The 20074-nt window shown below is 35.2% G+C and overlaps 1 protein-coding gene across 6 annotated transcripts in view; it reads right to left on the reverse strand.

Annotated features, from left to right (window-relative positions):
- Positions 1 to 20074, reverse strand: part of DENND1A (DENN domain containing 1A) — a 728196-nt gene that overhangs the window by 381242 nt on the left and 326880 nt on the right. For all 6 annotated transcript variants that reach the window (XM_007474630.3, XM_007474629.3, XM_007474632.3 and 3 more), the window contains 2 exons: positions 13731 to 13800; positions 4652 to 4732 (listed from right to left, as the gene is read on the reverse strand). In XM_007474630.3, coding sequence (XP_007474692.2) covers positions 4652 to 4732; positions 13731 to 13800 — 151 coding nt within the window. The remainder of the gene's footprint in view (positions 1 to 4651; positions 4733 to 13730; positions 13801 to 20074) is intronic.

The raw sequence follows: 20074 nt of genomic DNA on the forward strand, positions 1-20074 counted from the left end.
GATACTCCCTGGTGTCTGTCTTTCACTCCACTTTGCAATTGCTTATGCAAATCAATCAAGACATGCAATTGAGTGCAGCTACAAGGAAGGAAGATGAATAGCAGTTAAAATACTCAACTCTCAACTGTAAACAAAAAGGAAAATGGCAATCACTGGAGAGACTTTGGAAAAACAGCTATGCTAGGTTGTGAATTGGTTTTTCTGTTATAATTTGAAAAAATGCCCCCAAAGTCACTAAACTGTGCAAACTATCTGACACAGAGCACCCTTATTTAGCTTATATACCAAAGAGATCAGAGAAAAAGGAAAATTACCTATACAAAAAATATTTAAAACAGATATTTTTGTTATGGCAAAGAATCAAAAACAAAGAGAGTGTCTATAAGATGGGGGCAACTATATAAATTATGATATATAAATGTAATAGAATATTATGATAAGAAATAACGAATAAGATGGTTTTAGAGAAACCTGAGAAGATTTATATGTACTGATGCAAGGTGAAATGAGTAGAACCAAGAGAACAATTCCTACAATAACTACAACACTATAAAGATAAACAACTTTGAAAGACTACTAAATTCAAGGACCAACAATAATTCTAGAAAAACTATGATGAATCATACTATTCACCAACAGATGAAGAATAGGACATATTTTTAGACATAGTTGATGTAAGAATTTCTTTTAATTGACAATGTATATGTTACAAAGGTCTCTTTACTTGTTTGTTTTTTCAATTGGGGGGAGGAATGGGAGAGAAAAATAAAAGTTACTTAATAAAAGTTATATAAAAAGAAAATGGGGAGGACAGTTAGGTGGTTCAGTAGATAGAGAGCTAGGGCTGGAGGCAGGAGAACCTGGGTTCAAATGTGGCTTCAGACACTTCCTAGCTATGTGACCCTAGGCAAGTCACTTAACCTCCATTGCCTAGGCCTTACCATTCTTCTGCCTTTGAACAAATACCCAATACTGACTCTAAGGTAGAAGGGCTAAAAAAAAATAACATGAGTTACCATGTTAAAAGTAATAAAATAGTTAAAATGGGGTAGAATTTATATATTAAGAAGATAGAATGCATTTGAAGAAATCCAGGAAGCATTAGGTAGAAGCTCAGTAGAAAACATCCAAATGACAATTAATGGAGGGAGAAACCGAAACAATTTTGTTATCAGAGAATATGACATCACCTGGATAAGGAAAAAAAAAGATGAGGAAAATTCATCAGTCTGAAATCAAAGTAAGATATAATAGCAAAGACTTAATTTGTAAAAAATTTAAAAAAATAATGGAGAGCTACATAGAGATAGAAAAGCTGTTCAATATAGGTTCAAAACTTTTCAAAACTGTTTGGATACTTTTGATAGAGGTAATCAAAAGTATCCTCAGTGATGAAGTGAAGCTCAAATGTGAACTTCCCTTTAGGGCCAGGTGCAAGGATGCTAAAGAGACGCTTATAAAAATAAAGTATTTATTGAAATATATATATATATAAAAGGATAAATAAAGGATTTCTAATTCTAAGGGATTCAAAATCCACCCAAATAAACTCCCTGGTTCTGCAAGGAACCACTTCTCCTATGTTTCACAGGCTACACTAATCCTCCCTGATCTGACAAATCCAAATTTATACTAGATAAATAAAAAACTACCGCTATTATCCTAATAAATATTAACTTTGCCTGCAAATTATAAAATAGCAAAGGCTAGCTGGTTGAGTCTCAACAAGAATCCAGTTAAAACTCTGAGTCTGTTAAGACTCAGTGTCCAAACCAAAGACTAGGTTTTTCTTTCCTCTTCTCAGAGTTAAACAATTTACAAAAACTACAATAGATATTCAATAATGTTTTCCAAGTTGGGAAAGGAAAACAGTAAGTTCCTTCAGATCTTTCCATCAGACAGAGAGAGAGGCAAAGATGTTACTTCCTCCAGCCCTGAGAGAGAGAGAGAGTCTCCGAGAGTGTGTCTCGGCCAACTGCCAGAGACCAACTCCCAACTTGCCAGAGAGAATAATTGACATAGAAAAACTATTATAACTGTCACATCTGAAATCAACACACTCTCAGCTCTCCTTCAAACTCCAGTTCTTTTCTCAAGCTAATCACTTTACTTCTTATCCCTAAACTAAAAAAACAATACTTATTTTCTAATATAATCTTTACAAACTAGACGTATAATTGAACTATCTGGAAGAACTAGGTGCCAAAAACAGAGATGATAATAGCTTATTGGCTTGTCTAAATCTTAATTTCATCCTTCAAAATAAAGAGAAAATGTCTCCAACCATTCTAGAAGAAATCTGTAATTATGTTACAAACAATTGAATAAAATGTCCATGCAATTTGAACAAAAGAAACCACTGCAAAGGTTCTATACACAAATGATTATAACTATATTTTTTGTACTAAAAGAAAACTGGTATCAAATTAGATGCCTATTGATAGGAAAATATCTGAATAAGTTATGGTATATGAATGTAATAAAATATTACCATACAGTAAGAAACTGAATATAATGCAGAAAAACATGGTAAGACTTATGTGAATTGCTTCAAAGTGAAGTAAGCAGAAACAGGAAAGTCATATGCACAATGATTATGACAATGAAAATGGACAAAAAACACAAAATAATCAAAACCAAATGATATGCATTTTTAATGACCAAGACCAAGCTTGGCTTGAAAGAAAAAATGTGAAAAAAAAGTATTCATTACTGAAATTCTCTTTGGAAGATTTATCATGGGGTGGAGTTGAATCTGGGCTCTCCATGATTAGGCCAGTGATGTGCAAACTCTGGAAGATATTATACCAATGCAGCAACTTCAGTTATGGGACTTGTGATTGATTGCCTTTGAAGGAAAAGACTAACCAAGTGAGAAAAGGCTTATTATCAGAAGGTTGGTACCTGAAGAATTTTTTTTTCAGTCCAAATGCATAAAAGCAACAATGAGGTGAGAAGGGGGTACGATTAGCAATTGGATTGTCTATACTCATAAAATTGCAGATATTTTAAAGAAAAAAGAGTACGTTCCCTATTATGAAACAATTTGGATACTTAGAGGTTTTTACAAAAGAGGCAGACCAGTTAGGAATGCTAAAAGCAACGAGCCATTATTATAGGCATATTTTAATTTGCACAAGGAAAGACATAAGATCTAACTTGAGAAATCCAGGAAAATGAGAAGACTATGAAGATAGTGGTTCAGGGAAATAGATACATCTAGAAGAGAGTCACCAGAGGGGGGAAAAAAAAGGATGCATGCAAATCATAGCTTCTAGAAGGGAAAGAACCTAGGCATAATTCATCTAGGAGGGGATTATGGCCTTGGATGAGATGATGTTTATGGAATCACAGGAACGGAAAAGGGATCACTGACTCTTTGAGAGACTTTTACTGTTCCCCCTATTTTGGTTTTGGAACACCTGGCTCACAGACTACACAACAGACCAAGTCAGCAATGCAGATAATGATCTAGGGCAGTGATGGTGAACCCTCTTATAGACTGAGTACCCAAAATGCAACTCTCACACCACATGTGAGCCCCCTAACTTACCCTAGATAGGGGATAAATGAAGCACTCCCATTGGGCTGCTGGGCAGAGGGATGGGTGATGTGAGAAATGTCCTCAGGCACTCATGGGGAGGGGGAAGGGAACAGCCCCTTCCCACACACATACCATAGGTTCAGCAAAACAGAGTTATGGTTTTATAAGAAAAAAATGGGTTCTCAGGAGCATAAGTCCATGTTACGTGGAAAAAGCATGTCCAGAAAAGAGACTATTAAAAGAAAGACCAGCCCAGAAAATCAGAGAGATTGGAGAAGACAAGGAGTTTCTATTTTGGCTCTGGAGCTTGGACTGCATATGATATAGCTTTATATTAGGGCTGTCACCAGGAAAGAGGGATCATATTTATTCTATTGAAAAAAAAATTATTAGAAATGAAGGGAAGTTGTTAATAATTCAAATTTAGGGTTGAAATAATGAAAAACTTCTTAACACCTTGGAATGTCTGAAAGTAGAACTGGAAGTAGTAGTCACCAACCCTTCTTCCATCCATGCCTCCCCATCAACCTCCCACCCCTCATACACCATAAAGACTTCAAGCAAATGTTGGTTTAATTTTGTGAAATGCGGTAAAGGAAACACATGTTTCACAAGCAAGTTGGACTAAATGGCCTTTCAGATCCCTTTTTAACTATGAAATACTGTGAATTAATAGAAATTTGCTGAATTAAACGGCAAAAGTAGGGATTAAAAGTTTGAAATTCAAACTTCAAAAACCTAGGCCCCCTTATTTAACAGAGAGGCAAACTGAAACCCAGGTAAGTTAAGTGACTTGACCAATACCACACAGATGCTTACAGAACTTGAGATCAAATCCAGATCCTCTGACCCTATTCTTTCCATTGTTCTAGTCATCTCTGTAATGAAGAGTGTGTGCAGACAAGAATAAAAAAATCAACACCTTCATCTTCCCTTCTATTTCCCCTGCACTCCTACTTAAGCCTTAAAAAGATTGTAATCTTTAAAAGCAAAACATAAAAATAACATTAAAAAACCCCAAACCCATAATCCTATCTGGATAATTCTTCCTTTAAATACTATATAATGAAGCTTTCTTCTGAATTATGTGTATTTTGCCTCACTTACCACACTGAGATGGACAGACACTCCTGGGTCAGGGATGGGAAGTTTGTAAAGTGTTTCAAGCAGCTCATTCCTTTGACTCTCCTGAAAGAAGAAAAAAAGAACAGTCCTAAATAGCAAAAAGAATGCTCAGACATTAATAAACAAAATGCATAGAAGAGGTGTGGCCACTGAATCAGGTACAGTGGGGTATAGACACAATTTGAGGGCAGGACTGACAGCAGGAAATTAGCTAAATGTCACAAATGTCCAAATATATGTACCATTTTTGCTTTTTCTCAATATAGTCTGTGTAATACCTAAGAGCAACCTTTAATAACTTTAATTTTTATTGCCTACTAACATTTATTCTTCTCTCTCTGAAAGACATTTCATTGTATGAGATAGATGCAAAGTACAAATTCAAGTACTTTGACCTCAAACTTTTCCACCAGATCATTCTTCAGCTTAGTTTTGTTTACCTTTTATTATATGCCAAGACCAAAGACATCCTCCCACAAATGTTTGGTGATATTCAAAATAAATTACATTCTTCAAAACTATTTTTAAATTTTATTTTTTAGTTCAAAATTCTCTCCCTCCTTCCACTCCTCCAATATTTTGAGCAGGCAAGAAATATGATACTCCTACAAATTATATCATGCCGAGCATATTTCTACATTAGCCATGTAACAGATTGCTTTTCATGCATAATAGTCTATTAACTCTCATAATAATCTAGTAATATGAAGCAATAACAACCACTTCAAAAATGGAAACAATGGAATGTGGTTTTCTGAGTGATTAATGAAGATCTCTATCATCATCCTCAATTAATTTGTTAAAGGAATTCCCGAGTATATAGTACTATACTAAGAAGTTACAAGTCAAAATGATGTACAATAATGTAAGGTTTTGTGTAGAACATACTAATTATAAGATTACATTAATATTATCATATGAATGTCAAAGTAATGTGAATTCTAATTCAATGGGAAAACCTATATCTTTAAAAAGCTTGAAAATATAAAACACTCTTTATTCATAAACAATCTAAATGTCAATTCCCCATTCTAAATCCCCACCATTGATTTGGCCTTTGTTTAGTCAAGATATAGAAGGGACAAATATAAAGTACCGAAGTTGGGTTCAAAAAATAACGGGGAATACAGTCAGAATGAGATGTGTTTAGACCACAAAGAGATGAATCACCAATCATTTATTAAGTGCCTACTGTGTTACAGGCAATGTGATAAGTACTAGATGTACAAAGAGAAAATTGAAAGTCCCTGCCCTCAAGAGGCTTACATTTTACTGGAGGAAACAAAATTTATATACAGTAAGCATATCAAGAATGTATCCAAAAATAATTGCAAGTTTTTGGAAAGGGCAAATTAATAGCTGGGAGTACCAGGAAAGGCTTCATATATTAGGTGGTATTTAAACTAAATCCTGAAGAAACCAGACATTCCAAAAGGTAAAGTTAATAATGATGTGCATCTCAGGCATGAAGCAATCAGACAGTAAAAGATTAAAATATGAAGCAGAAAAGCTTATGTTTGATTTTAGAAGCAATAATAAATCTTACAGTTCACTGCATAGTGAAACCGTAATCAAATTTGAAATTTAGGGAACTCAAATTTACTGCTGAGTAGGGAATAGACTAGAGTGGGGAAAGGCTTGAATCAGGAAAAGCAGGGAAGAGGCTACTGAAATAGTGCAAGGAAGATATGAGTAAGGCCTAAACTGGGGTTGTTGCTAGGTGTATAGAGAGGGGAGAATGCGTGATAGATTTTGTGGCGACACAGCAAAAAGATCTAGCAATTGAATGTGGATGTGTAGGCTAGGTGAGAAGGAGAGATGTCAAAGATGATGCCAAGGTTAAGAACCTGGGTGACTAGAATGACAATCTAATAACATTAGATAATAGGGAGTACTCAGAAGAAAAGTACGTTGGGGGTAAAGATAGTAACTTCTGTTTGGAACATACCAAATTTGAGATGTATATGGGACACATACAATTCAAAATGTCTAATATGTAGTTGTTGATGCACAACTAGAGCTTAAAATAGCCTAAAGCCACATATATATAGATCAGGGAGATGTGGAATTTGAATTCATAAAAGTTGATCAGTTAACCAAGAGAGAAAGAGAGCACTGAAAGAAAAGAGAAGAGAAGCCTTTGGACAGATCTTTGATACACCCATAGTTAAAAGACAGAATAAGGAATATGAATCATCAAAAGAGAATCAATAATGGTGAGATAAGTAGAAGGAGAATTAATGCCACGAAAACAGAGAGTTCTTGGTCAATACTGTCAAGTGCAAAAGAAAATTTAGGAAAGAAAAGAAATGAGAAGTGACTAAATTTGAAAAATAAGATATTGTTGATGACCATGGAGAAGATGTTTCAGTTAAATGATGAGGTAAAAAGACAGACTATAGAGGGCTACAAAGAGAATGAAAATGAGAATGGATAAATGAATCAAAAAATAATTATTAAGTGATTACTATTGCAAAGCACTAAGGGTAAAAATAGAAAAGCAAAACAGTCTCTATTCTCATGGAGCTCACATTCTATTGAGAAAGATAACATATGTAGGAAATTTGTTTCAATCAGAAGAAAAAATCCCATGGTCTTTAGAGGACAAGAACAAGGCTGAAAATAATGCATTAGTGAGAAAATAAGTGGAAACACTGAGTATAGACAGATTTTTTTTTTAAGTTTTGTTAATGAGAAGATACAGAGTAATTATGGAGATGGTAGAATCCACTTTTTTTTTAAATAAACAATAAAGGAGTATTCACTTCTTTCTAGGCACCAGGGAAGAAACCATTAGATAGGGAGAGACTGAATATTCAAAAAAGAAAGTGGATAATAGTGGAGAAAAACATGCTGAAGGAGTAAGGATGGAATGGGATCGAGGGTCAATTCAGAATGCTGCCCTTGATGAGAATAAAATTATCGTTTAATTAAAGAATAGAACAAAGGAGGCGATGATGGGGAGGGAGGTCAACTGTTGTAAGAAAAGGAGTATGAATTGCCAAGAGACAACAAAGAGGAATACAGGAGAGTTTCACTGTTAAAACAAGTTTTGCTCCCTTTGCAATAAAATAAGAGGTAAGGGCCTCAACTGAGAGAATGAAGAAAAAAGGAAGTTTGGGGAGTTTGAAGAGAAATAATAACATTTGAAAAAGCTTCTGGGGCCAAGTAGGTGGCTCAGTCACCTAGTCACGTAGCCCTCATTGACCAGCCCTTATAGTTCTTCTGCCTTAGAACCAATACAAAGTATTGGTTATAAGATGGAAGGTGAGGGTTTTAAAAAATCTTCCATGGAAAGAGAAATGAGAATTATGTAAGGAGGAGTAAAAGAGGTTTCTTTACTGCAATGAGGATCCAGCTGAGATTAGTTAACAAACCCTTAGTAGATATGGACAGCTCCTTTGTATTACTACTTCTAGCTTTATACAGTAGCACAGAGAAGAGGAGGCGCTTAATAGTAACAATCCAAAATTGAGTTTTGACAAAGACTAGCAAAATAGGACAATGAGAAAAGGCATTTAAAAACACAAGAATCTGAAGTTGAGCTGGCTAACTTTATGGCTAAGATTGAAAAATAAGAAAACTGAAGCCAACACAGGAATAAGTAATTGCCTCAGAAAAATAGAGGCCAAGAGGTATCAGAAGTCATGATAAGGATGAAAAGTAAACCTAGGAAGGGTAAGGTATAGATAAAATAGAATTATAGGTTATTATCAGGTGGAGAAAATGTCAATTTCACATCAAAGAAACGAAATTCTTGTGGATGATAACAAGGTCCATAGTGTCTCCATTTCTGTGTGTATGGAGTGAAATGGAGTGGAGAAATAGGCTGTGAAATTTGAGGATGAGGAACTAAGGTCTCATTATAGGGTCAGGAACTGATAAGAAAAAGAAAACATGAGTCATGGCCAGGGGGCTGGTAGAAAAGAACTATAGGGAGGAAATACTTCTTGAGGAGAATAAAAATGGTTTGAACAGCCATTGTAGAGTAGGAGGGACAATCAATATAGGAAAAATAAAAAGCTCTGCCTTGCTGGGATATGGGCCTAGATGAAATAAAATTTGTAACAGATCCATTAAGCACAGTTGTAAGACTTTCTTTAGCTCAGTTCAGCATCACATATGTAGGATCAGAGAAGACAAATTGGGGGAGGAATAGTCAAGGGCTGGAGTTTGGCATGGCTTGAATAGTGAAAGGCCAAAGAAACAAGAAACTGAAAGTGAAGGAGAGTATATGAACTTTTTTACTAAGAGCCAATATTTGGAGGAGAAGAGAGGTTAGGCAGAATAGGGGTAATGGCCTGATAAATTATTGAGAACAGGTGAGACTGCAGATGATAGTAAGGATGAATAGAATAGGTTTGGAAGGAATAAGGTATAAGGAAAGGTAGAATAATAAATGAGCATTATTTTTTTTTACTTCATCATTTTATTTATTTATTTTTTTAATTTGAATCAATTTATTTCGTCAATTTAGAACATTATTCCTGGGTTACAATAATCACATTATTTCCCTCCTTCCCCTCCAACCACTCTTCCTGCAGCCGACGTGCAATTTCATTGGGTATTACTTATCCTTGATCAGAACGTATTTCTATGCTGTTGGTGTTTACATTGGGATGTTCATTTAAAGATCACATCCCCAATCATATCCCCATCAACCCATGTATTCAAGCAGTTGTTTTTCTTCGGTGTTTCTACTCCCACAGTTTTTCCTCTGAACATGGATAGTGTTCTTTCTCATAGATCCCTCCAAGTTGTTCAAGATCACTGCATTGCCACAAATGAAGAAATCCATTACATTCGATTGTACCATAGAGTGTCCGTCTCTGTGTACAATGTTCTCCTGGTTCTGCTCCTCTCACTCTACATCAATTCCTGTAGGTTGTTCCAGTCCCCATGGAATTCCTCCACTTTATTATTCCTTTGAGCACAATAGTATTCCATCACTATCATATACCACAATTTGTTCAGCCATTCCCGAATTGAAGGGTATCCCCTTATTTTCCAATTTTTTGCCACCATAAAGAGTACAGCTATGAATATTTTTGTACATGTCTTTTTCCTTATTACCTCTTTGGGGTACAAACCCAGCAGTGCTATGGCTGGATCAAAGGGCAGACAGTCTTTTAGCGCCCTTTGGGCATAGTTCCAAATTGCCTTCCAGAATGGTTGGATCAATTCACAACTCCACCAGCAATGCATTAATGTCCCAACTTTGCCACATTCCCTACAGCATTCATTACTTTCCTTTCTGTCATGTTAGCCAATCTGCTAGATGTGAGGTGATACCTCAGAGTTGTTTTAATTTGCATTCCTCTGATTATAAGAGATTTAGAACACTTTTTCATGTGCTCATTAATAGTATTGATTTCTTTAACTGAAAATTGCCTATTCATGTCCCTTGCCCACTTATCAATTGAAGAATGGCTTGATTTTTTGTACAATTGATTTAGTTCTTTATAAATTTGAGTAATTAGACCTTTGTCAGGTTTTTGTAATGAAGACTGCTTCCCAATTTGTTGCTTCCCTTCTAATTTTGGATGCATTCCTTTTTTTTGTACAAAACCTTTTTAATTTGATGTAATCAAAATTATTGATTTTACATTTTGTGATTTTTTTCTAGCTCTTGCTTGGTTTTAAAGTCTTTCCTTTCCCAAAAATCTCACATGTATACTATTTTGTGTTCCTCTAATTTGTTTATAGTTTCCTTCTTTATATTCAGGTCATTCACCCACTCTGAGTTTATCTTGATGTAGGGTGTGAGATGTTGATACGATACTCTCTCATACTCTCTTCCAATTTTCCCAGTTTTTATCAAATAGTGGATTTTGATCCCAAAAGCTGGGATCTTTGGGCTTATCATAGATTGTCTTGCTGAGGTCATTTACCCCTAGTCTATTCAACTGATCCCCCTTTCTGTCTCTTAGCCGGTACCAAATTGTTTTGATGACCACTGCTTTATAGTATAGTTTGAGATCTGGGACTGCAAGTCCTCCCTCCTTCTCATTTTTTTTCCATGATTTTCCTGGATATCCTTGATCTTTTGTTCTTCCAAATGAACTTTGTTATGGTTTTTTCTAATTTGGTAAAAAATGTTTTTGGTAGTTCAATGGGTATGGCACTAAATAAGAAAATTAATTTGGGTAGGATTGTCATTTTTATTATGTTAGCTCATCCTACCCATGAACAATCACTGCTTTTCCATTTGTTTAGATCTAATTTCAGTGTGGAGAGTGTTTTGTAGTTGTGTTTATATAGTGCCTGTGTTTGTCTCAGCAGATAGATTCCTAAGGATTTTATATTGTCTAGGGTGATTTTAAATGGAATTTCTCTTTCTAATTCTTGCTGCTGAGATGTGTTGGATATAAACAGAAATGCTGATGACTTATGTGGGTTTATTTTGTATCCTGCAACTTTGCTAAAGTTGTTGATATTTCAAATAGCTATTTGGTTGATTCTCTAGAACTCTTTAAGTAGTCCATCATGTCATCTGCAAAGAGTGATAGCTTGGTCTCCTCATTGCCTATTTTAATACCTTCAATTTCTTTTTCTTCTCTAATTGCTACAGCTAGTGTTTCTAGTACCATGTTAAATAATAGAGGTGTTAATGGGCATCCTTGTTTCACTCCTGATCTTATTGTGAAGGCTTCTAGTGTATTCTCATTATAGATGATGTTTGCTGATGGTTTTAAATATATACTGTTTATTATTTTTAGGAAAGGCCCTTCTATTCCCATACTTTCTAGTGTTTTCAGTAGGAATGAGCATTGTATTTTGTCAAAGGTAAATGAGCATTAAGGAAAAAGGAATTTCAGAGTTCTTGATAATGGAAGAGAAGTACTTGTGAGTAATGGCAAGGTTCAGATAAAACCACCTCTGTGTCTATCCAAGGTGTGTAGAAGAGTAGCATCTGACAGTCGAATAAAATGAGAAACTAAAGGTTAAGGTATTTGTGAGAACATGAACATATCTGATGAAGTTCCTTTCTATGGAGGCCATAGTTGGGGTAACTGGGAACAGTGTGAGTCTCTCATCGGTCTCATTGAAAAAGAAAGGAGAATGTCTTGGCATGTGAAGATTGGATTTAGCTATCTCTTTATTGTAACAATGAAGACACTCTATTTAACAAAATCAGGAATGTCTACACCCATACTTAAGGATTAAGTATTCAGGAGGATGGACTTTAACAGACATGTGCAGAAACAGCTGACAGACCCCTGGGCTGTCCTAAGTCAAGCTAAGGTACCATTGGAACAAATGAGATGCAGGAAAGTGATGTAAAACTGTCCATATATTTCGCGTCACTTCCTCTCTTTGGCCTCTTTCCCTGGAGATATGGCTCTGGTTGGCAGCATGCTAAGCGTTCCAACATCATGGTGTGGTGGCAGCTATTTGGGTTTTGGTGGTAAGTTTGCCCTTGAGCAAATTCAGGTTCAAACATCTTAGCTGAGCTCTCTTGGGGTTCAGGCTGATTCCTTCCTCCTTTACTCTCCAAACTTTATCTTCCTAGAAGCCTCTAATCTTCCTCCTGGCACAGGCCAGGTGGGAGAAATCCTACATCTTTTCCCTCTCCCGTCTCCTTAATTTCTTTCCTCTATATTAATTAAAATCACCATAAATTTCCAGCTGTTTTGGGTATTTTATTTGGGATATACCATGGCGATCAATAATTAATATAGTTTAGGGCACAATGCTAAAATTATCCTTTACAGGCATTATATTACCAGGAACTGAATCAGGTGATAAATTTGGATAGAACACTGTTGAATGACAGTGGTAGAGGGGAAATCTCAAAAGGGACTTCTTTCGACATAAAAAAAGTAGCAGCACTTAGCTCAGAGTATCCCCATCTTTATGGAGTTCCATTAGGGATGTGCTATAGTAAACTACAAGTTCAATTAAAAGCCAGCAATTTGACATGGTAGCCAAAAACTACTAGTAAAAACAAGGAAAGTTATTAATCATTTCCCTTGTCAGAATTCTCTGAAAAATTGTATTGAGTTTGAGGAGATAAAATTTCAGGATGATTATAACAAAAGGAAGCATGTCCATAAAAGGGTGCCTGGGGTGATTAAAGGACTGGAAATAATGCCATATCAGGATCTGTATAAGGAAATGGATATTTAGCCTAGAGAAAAGAAGGTTTGAGAGGTGGCAGGGGCTTAATGGTACATGATTATGGTCTTTAAAAATGCAGAACATTGTCATACAGAAGGACTAGTCCAATTCTTCATAGTTCTATCAAGTAGAACTACAGCCATGGAAGAGGCTGTAAAAATGGAGATAAGAATAGTAATCTACCTCAAAGAGTTGTGTGGTGAGGACCACATAAGCTCTGTCATACAAAATGTCTGCTGAAGTATGTCAATATATAATTTCCAACTCAGATTTTTTTTCTGGTTCTAATGCTGTTCAAGATATACCTATCTTTTCATTACTTTTATATTTCAAAGTAGATAGTTAAGAAATTAACTCCAAATACTTCAAAAGAAAGCAGTTAATATATACAATAAACAATAAAAATAGTGTAATAATTTTCAAGAAAAAAATTATAACACATTATCAGTCCATTATATATATATATGGAAAAGGATTAAGGGTCAGAAAGCAATAATAAAATACAAGAAAAAACCCATTATTCATACAACTCTGCATGATACATAAAGTTATATAAGCTCATTATTACAAATTTAATAACAGGAGTGTAGCGTGTATTTGAGAACTACTTCTGTCTCCATGTAGATATATGCTATTGAATAGAATTACAGAATATCAGGACCTTAGGAGGACCCATAGAACACAGAATATTTGGAAAGAAAATATTAGAGCAGGAAGGGTCTTTAGAGATCCTCTAATTCAAAACCCTCATTTTACAGATGAGGTTAAGGGACTTAACCATATTCGAATAGCTACTAAGCAATAGAGTGGTAATTTGAACACAGATTTCCTGATTCCTAGTCTGGTGTTCATTCCACTAATCTGGTTAACCTAATGGAAAATTCTTCTAGCATTTACTGACACAGAATTAGATTGTTTTTTAATGGTATAATATAAATACCTGTCCTTTTGCTGTATAATCCGCCAAGATGTTAAGTAGCTTATAAAAAACTTCAAACCAGGGGAGATAGCTGGGAAAAAGAAAAGAAAAATACTGAATGTAAGTTAAAACATCAAAATCCCAAACAAAACCATGATCTCTTTCAAATATAATATCTTTTAGTTTTTTCTCTATCATTTAATGAACATTTAAAAGCACCTGTTAAATAAAGAACATAATGATAGCTACAAAAGAGAAAATATAGAAGTACATAAATAAGACCTGATATCTGTCTTCACTGATCTGGCAATCTACAGAATTATTTCTATGTCCTAGCAAAAATTTCCAATTTATAGGCTAAGTTAAAAGAGATGATTAAGCACCTCTTACTTGATATTTATTTAATTTCCATTCAATATTACAGGGACTCATAATTTCACTATCAAGGATGGCAGTGCTAGGGGCTGCACTAGTAGAAATAGTAATTCTTTGAGTCTTAGTAAATAGTCTTTAAGAGTTGATATGGCTAAAAAAAAAAAAATCACTTGTTTCTGGTGATGAGTGAGCCCAGCAGAATTTAGGTAGTCTAGTCCTCAGACAAAGAGATACACAACCATCAGGGATCTACTGAAAGCTTCTTATATTTTATTAGAAATAGTCAGAGCTTATGCTAGACTTGCAGAACTGTTGAGAACACATTGTTGATTTTATACCCTGATGGGATTACTGAAGAGGGTTCCCCCTCCCCTTTAAAGATTCTTTATAAAGAGTATGGGGTGGAGATACCTAAATGACTCAGTGGACTGAGAGCTGGGCCTAGAAATAAGAGGTCCTGGGTTCAAAACTGGCCTCAGACACTTCCTAGCTGGACAAGTCACTTAACCCACAGTGCCTGGCCCTTATCATTCTTCTGCCTTTGAAACATTCCATAGTATTGTTTCTAAGACAGAAAATAAGGGTTTAAAAAAAGTGTATGTGGTAAATAAATATTTATTATGAATTCCCACTATACCTGAAAAAAAGAAGTTTTTATAGAGAAGAAATTAACTGGAGCACATGTAATCTATCTTTGTATATAAAAACTATCCCAACAACATCAGGAAAAAAGTTTATATTTACATATTACTATTGCACGCATAATGGCTCCAACACAGTTCACATAAGTACAAATCACTTCCCACATATGCTATGTCCTATGTATAACTATATCAAGCCTTAAAAATCATTCATAATAGCTGACACTTGTATAATCCTTTAAAGGTTGTAATGTGATTTATGTACATTAATTCATCTGAGACTCAACAACAATCTTATGAGGTACATAATATAGATTAATATGCCTCAGTTTTCTATATAAAGGAAATAAGGTTCAGAATACTTATAAGACTCAGCGAATAGTTATATCACTGTTTAAGTGTTAGTGGAAGGATATGAATGTAGGTCTTTTTGACATCAAATTCGGTACTCTCTACCATGCAACACTGCCTCTTATCTTGGCACATACATACCAACCTCTTTCCACCACTCCCCCTGTCGCACAGAATGAAGTCTTTGGAGGTACAATGATCATAAAAGAGAAATGGGAGGGAAAAAAAAGAATGGAGTCCTCATGGATAAGCTATGAATGAATTTCTAGCAATGGTAACTACCTCCACTGTACAGGAAATATACTATTGTATCATGTGTGCCATGTTAATACGGCAAAATGATAATATTTGAAATAAAAGTATGGATTAAAAGAAGATTAGTAGTGTATGAGAAAGAAGAGCAACATAAAGTCAAACAACCAATGTTTTAATCCTCACTCTATCACTCAGTAGGTCCATTTCTATAAGTGGTTTAACCTCTTTAAGTCAGTTTCTTCATGTATAAAAATAAAGAAATTAGAATAAATTAGAAATTAGAAATAAAGAAATCCATCCACCATTCAACGTGTGTGTGTGTATGTGTGTGTGTGTGTGTGTGTGTGTGTGTGTGTAGTGTATGTCATGTAACATGCTTGGCACTACAATAGCTTCTGAGTTAGAGATGCCAGAAGATACTGAGTTCAGAATGTCATCAAGCAGTTGAGAATGATCCACCAAAGCTCAGCAGAGAAGCTAGTTCTGGACAAGTATATAGATTTGATAGCCATTGCATATAATGAGGCCACCAAGTATGAAAGTATAATGAAAAGAGGACTGAGGAAAAAGCTTTGGAATACACCTACAGTTAGGGTATATGACAGAGAAAAGGATCTACGAAAGGACACCAAGGAATTTACAGAGAGGTAAGTAGAGAATAAAGAGAACAATGCCAGAAAAAAATTTAAAAAAGAGAAAATATTTACAAGGATGGCCAGGATAGAAGAAGAACTATCACTATGAGGATATCTCTTTCCCTTACTTCTTTTCCCTTCTCCTGGAATCAGGAAATCCTCAAAAACTCTGTATCCTAGCTTTCCAAACTCTATCCCTGGGGCTCATGGTATTTGGATGATATGAGTCAATATCTCTTTCTCTTGATATATGATCAAGGCATATTAGGCCTATCTGCCCTGCCCCTGCTTCCTTAAGTCCTCCAGATCTTACCATCTGGCCTGCTTCTATAAACTCTCAGCCCCCACTAATGTGACCTTACTTATTATATAATCTAAGGATCATTCTATCTGCAGCATTTTTAGTCCTTCTGGTCCTTTCCATCTGTCCTGCAGTTGGAAATTTCTTTATGTATTCACTCTCCTAGAGTGTGAGCTCCTTGCAAGATTTGTCCTTTTCTTTTTTCCCCCTCTATTTGCATATCCAGCATTTGGCAAAGTGCTTGACACACAACTAAATGCAACACTTTAATAAGTGAGTTTTTAGTCATTAATCATTTTTTTAAAAAGCTTGGGCAATAGTGTCAAATATTGCAGAATGGTCAAAAAATCCAAGAACTGAGAAAAATCCATTCAACTTTGTAAGTTAGAGGCTATTTGCAACTTGAGAAAGGGTAGTTTCAATTTAGCAATAAGTTCAAAAACCAGATTACAAAGGTTTGAGAAGTGACTGAAAGGTGAAGAGGTAGAAGTAATAAGCATAGCTAGATTTTCCTAGGAGTTTGGCTAAGGAGTGCAGAGATATAGAATACTTTGAAGGGAGGATATAGTGAGAGTTGTTTTTTTTTTTTTTAAGGACTGAGGAGACTTGGAGAATTTGGCCTCAGCAATGAGAAAGACCATCCTTGAAGTGAAAAAAGGGAGTTTGTTGTGAATAGCTTTATTTTCTCAGCAAAATATGAGGTAAGATCTTATTAGAAAGAGAGATAGAAAGCAGTTATAGGAGGTTTCTCAAGAGAAGAGAAATTCTAGAGCCTCTCCTGTGGGAAATGGGAAAGAGAGTCAACTATGAAGGAGTAAAAGAACTATCTTGTGGTAGTCTAAATCCCTGTTTAGAAAATACAAATATGTACAGATCCAAGTCCTAGTTCAAGTTCTAGCACAAGAATAGGAATAGCGGAGGTAAGAATTTGATTAACCCAGGGTTAAGTTTTAGTAACATGTAAGAAGCAATATATTTGAGAGTTTAGGACAGAGCTAAAATGGTTAGCAGGTCAAAATGTGGAAAAGAGGAAAATGAATTCAGTCTTGAGGTGATGGTTAAGGCAAGTACTAGGAGGTAGAAGAAGTTACAGTGATAACTTAAAACCTCTAAATAGGTTGAAGAGGAGTAGGAATAGGAAACAGAGAGATGAAATTATCAAAGAATGTGATTTGGAAAAGGAATTTCAGAGTCCCTGATATTGAAAGTAGAACATTTGGGGGAGGTTGGCAAGATCTTCCCTGTGAATGACTGAGGTACAAGGGAAGAGCAGGTCATGGAACTTGAATAGACTGAAGAAATGGGAGTTTGAGATGTTTGAGGGAAAATCAATATAAATGTTTACTCTAGGATATAGGCAAGATTTGGTGTGGAAGGGGAAACTATGAGCCAGGTCATGAGAGCTTCCAGGATCTGAATTAGGTGATGAATTTAAATTAAGTGAATTTCAAAGCTAAAAAAGCTACTGACTATATATTGCTTCTGATGAATACTTTAGGCAAAAGCTCTTTTAGGAATAAAAGCCATCTTTAGTTAGCCCTTTACTACCATTTGAACAATTCTTCATCTAATTAATAACAGACAAAAATCAGTATATAAGGAATGTTGGATAGATTGGTAAACATCTTTTAAATGCCTCCTAAAAAATCCATTCATTTACTCAACACACAGTTACTATTACAAACCACTTTTATAAAAGGGGTTATAGGTGGCACTTATAGGAAATACAAGATAAATAAAAAACATTCTGCTGTGAAGAAATACCTGAAACTATGTCAGAGGAGATGATATACGTATATAGATTTATATGTATTAAGAACTAAAAATTGTTGCTTTTCCCAATGTGTGTGGTCAGGAAGTGAGAGAATTATTATTCCTCCTTCCCCTAGATGTTTCAGTAGGTAGTCCCAGATAAAATTAAATAACACTTCCCAGATGCTCAAGGTTTGATGAGGATATAGGTAATTGAGGTAGAATGAAAAACTCCTGGGGAAATAAAGCCTTAAGCCTCTAGATTAGTAGAGATGCGATTTATGAGAAAAAAAAGGCAGAATATCAAATCACAATAATTCATCTTAAGCCATTAAAGACCTGGAGACAGATATCCTATGTGCAAGGCATAGGGGGGAGATAGTTCCTCTAGATTAGGGCTTCTGAACCTTTTTTGTGTCATAGATCCCTCTGGCTTGCTGAGGCTGAAGCCTTTGGGCTCATGAAAAGAATGTTTGTTGATTATGTTCATAATTGAAAGAGATGTTAAATTTCAGCTAGGGTAATGAAAATAAAGATGTAATTTTTTCCCATATAAATTCACAAAACCTCTGAAATTTATTCTTTGGATTCCTGTGAACCCCAGATTAAGAACCCATGTTTTAGACTTATGAAAGACCATAATTATGTTAGGTTGGGATCTGCAGGAACCATAGTGCAATAGAAGACTTCAAATTGGCTGAATTTGAGCTATGATAGAAGAGCTGATCTTTGAAAAGGGAACCACCTCTATCTGCTGGAGTCTCATTCTAAGCTAAATTCACATATTGCCAACAGACTTTTGAATGTCTAAAACAGAATATCTGACAATAACTTTAAATTTAACATGTCCAAAACAGAATTAATTATATTTCCCCTTGTAACTCTCTTTTCCTCCCAACTTCTCCATTACTATTAAATTACCCAAGTTGACAATCTCATTTGTCATCCCTGAATCTTCCTTCTCATTAACCTCCCATATGCAATCAGTAGCCAAAAATTGTCATTTCTGCCTTAACAAAGTCCTGAAAATGTCCCCTTCTCTCCATTCACATTGCCATCTACCCAGAACAGGCCCTTATCACTTCACACCTAGAGCATTTCAACAGTGAAAGATACATAACAATGAAGTAGGTTGGTTTCCCTAGCCAATTGCTTCACCACCCCATTCCCCATATAACTTCCAAAATAATCTTCCTATAAAGGAGAGGTCTGACAATCTCAATAAAATGCTATGGCTCTCAAGTGCCTTCAAGAGAAAATGCCAGATTCCTAATACCAGTTCTTAATAGCCACACTCACTTCTTCTCTTTCTGCTATTTTTATATTTTACTCTCAAACATGTTCCTCTATGATCCAGCTACACTGGTCTGATCTCCATACACAACATTCCTTAAATGCTTAAAAGGTCTTTAAATGCTCTGCTTCTTACCCTTCATTTCCTAGTCTCCCCAACTTCCTTCAAGTCTCAGTTCATTTTCTGCAAAAGGCGTAGCTTCTTATGCCTCTCTTTGATATTACCTTCCATTTACCCTCCTAGTTGACATAGTAGATAGAGAGATAGGTATGAGGTTAAGAAGATTTGAGTTCATATTCTATCTCAAACATTTACTAGCTCTGTGACGCTAGGCAAATCACTTAATCAGTCTGTCTTAGTTCCCTCATCTGAAAAATGGGAAGAATAAAAGCACTCACCTCCTAGGGTTGTTCTGAGAATAAAATGAGATAACATTTGTAGAATATACTGCATACCTTAAGGTGCTGTATAAATGAAAATTATTATTATTATTATGTTTATCATATATGCATGTGTATATATACATATATAAAATTTCCATTAGAATGTGAGCTTCTTGAAAACAGGGAGTTTTTACCTTATCTCCATCACTTAGCACAGCACCTTAATAAATGTTTTCCAGTTAATTGCTTGCCTTACAATATTATTTCTGACTACTATTAAGTGTACTCTAAATATGGTTGCTAAATTCTCTGGATTTTTTTTCAGAAAATTTTCTAATTATGTCTCCTTCATCTTGTATTTGTGAAATTGATTCTTTT

The sequence above is a fragment of the Monodelphis domestica genome, chromosome 1 (genome assembly GCF_027887165.1).
Source record: "Monodelphis domestica isolate mMonDom1 chromosome 1, mMonDom1.pri, whole genome shotgun sequence".
NCBI classification, from domain to species: domain Eukaryota; kingdom Metazoa; phylum Chordata; class Mammalia; order Didelphimorphia; family Didelphidae; genus Monodelphis; species Monodelphis domestica.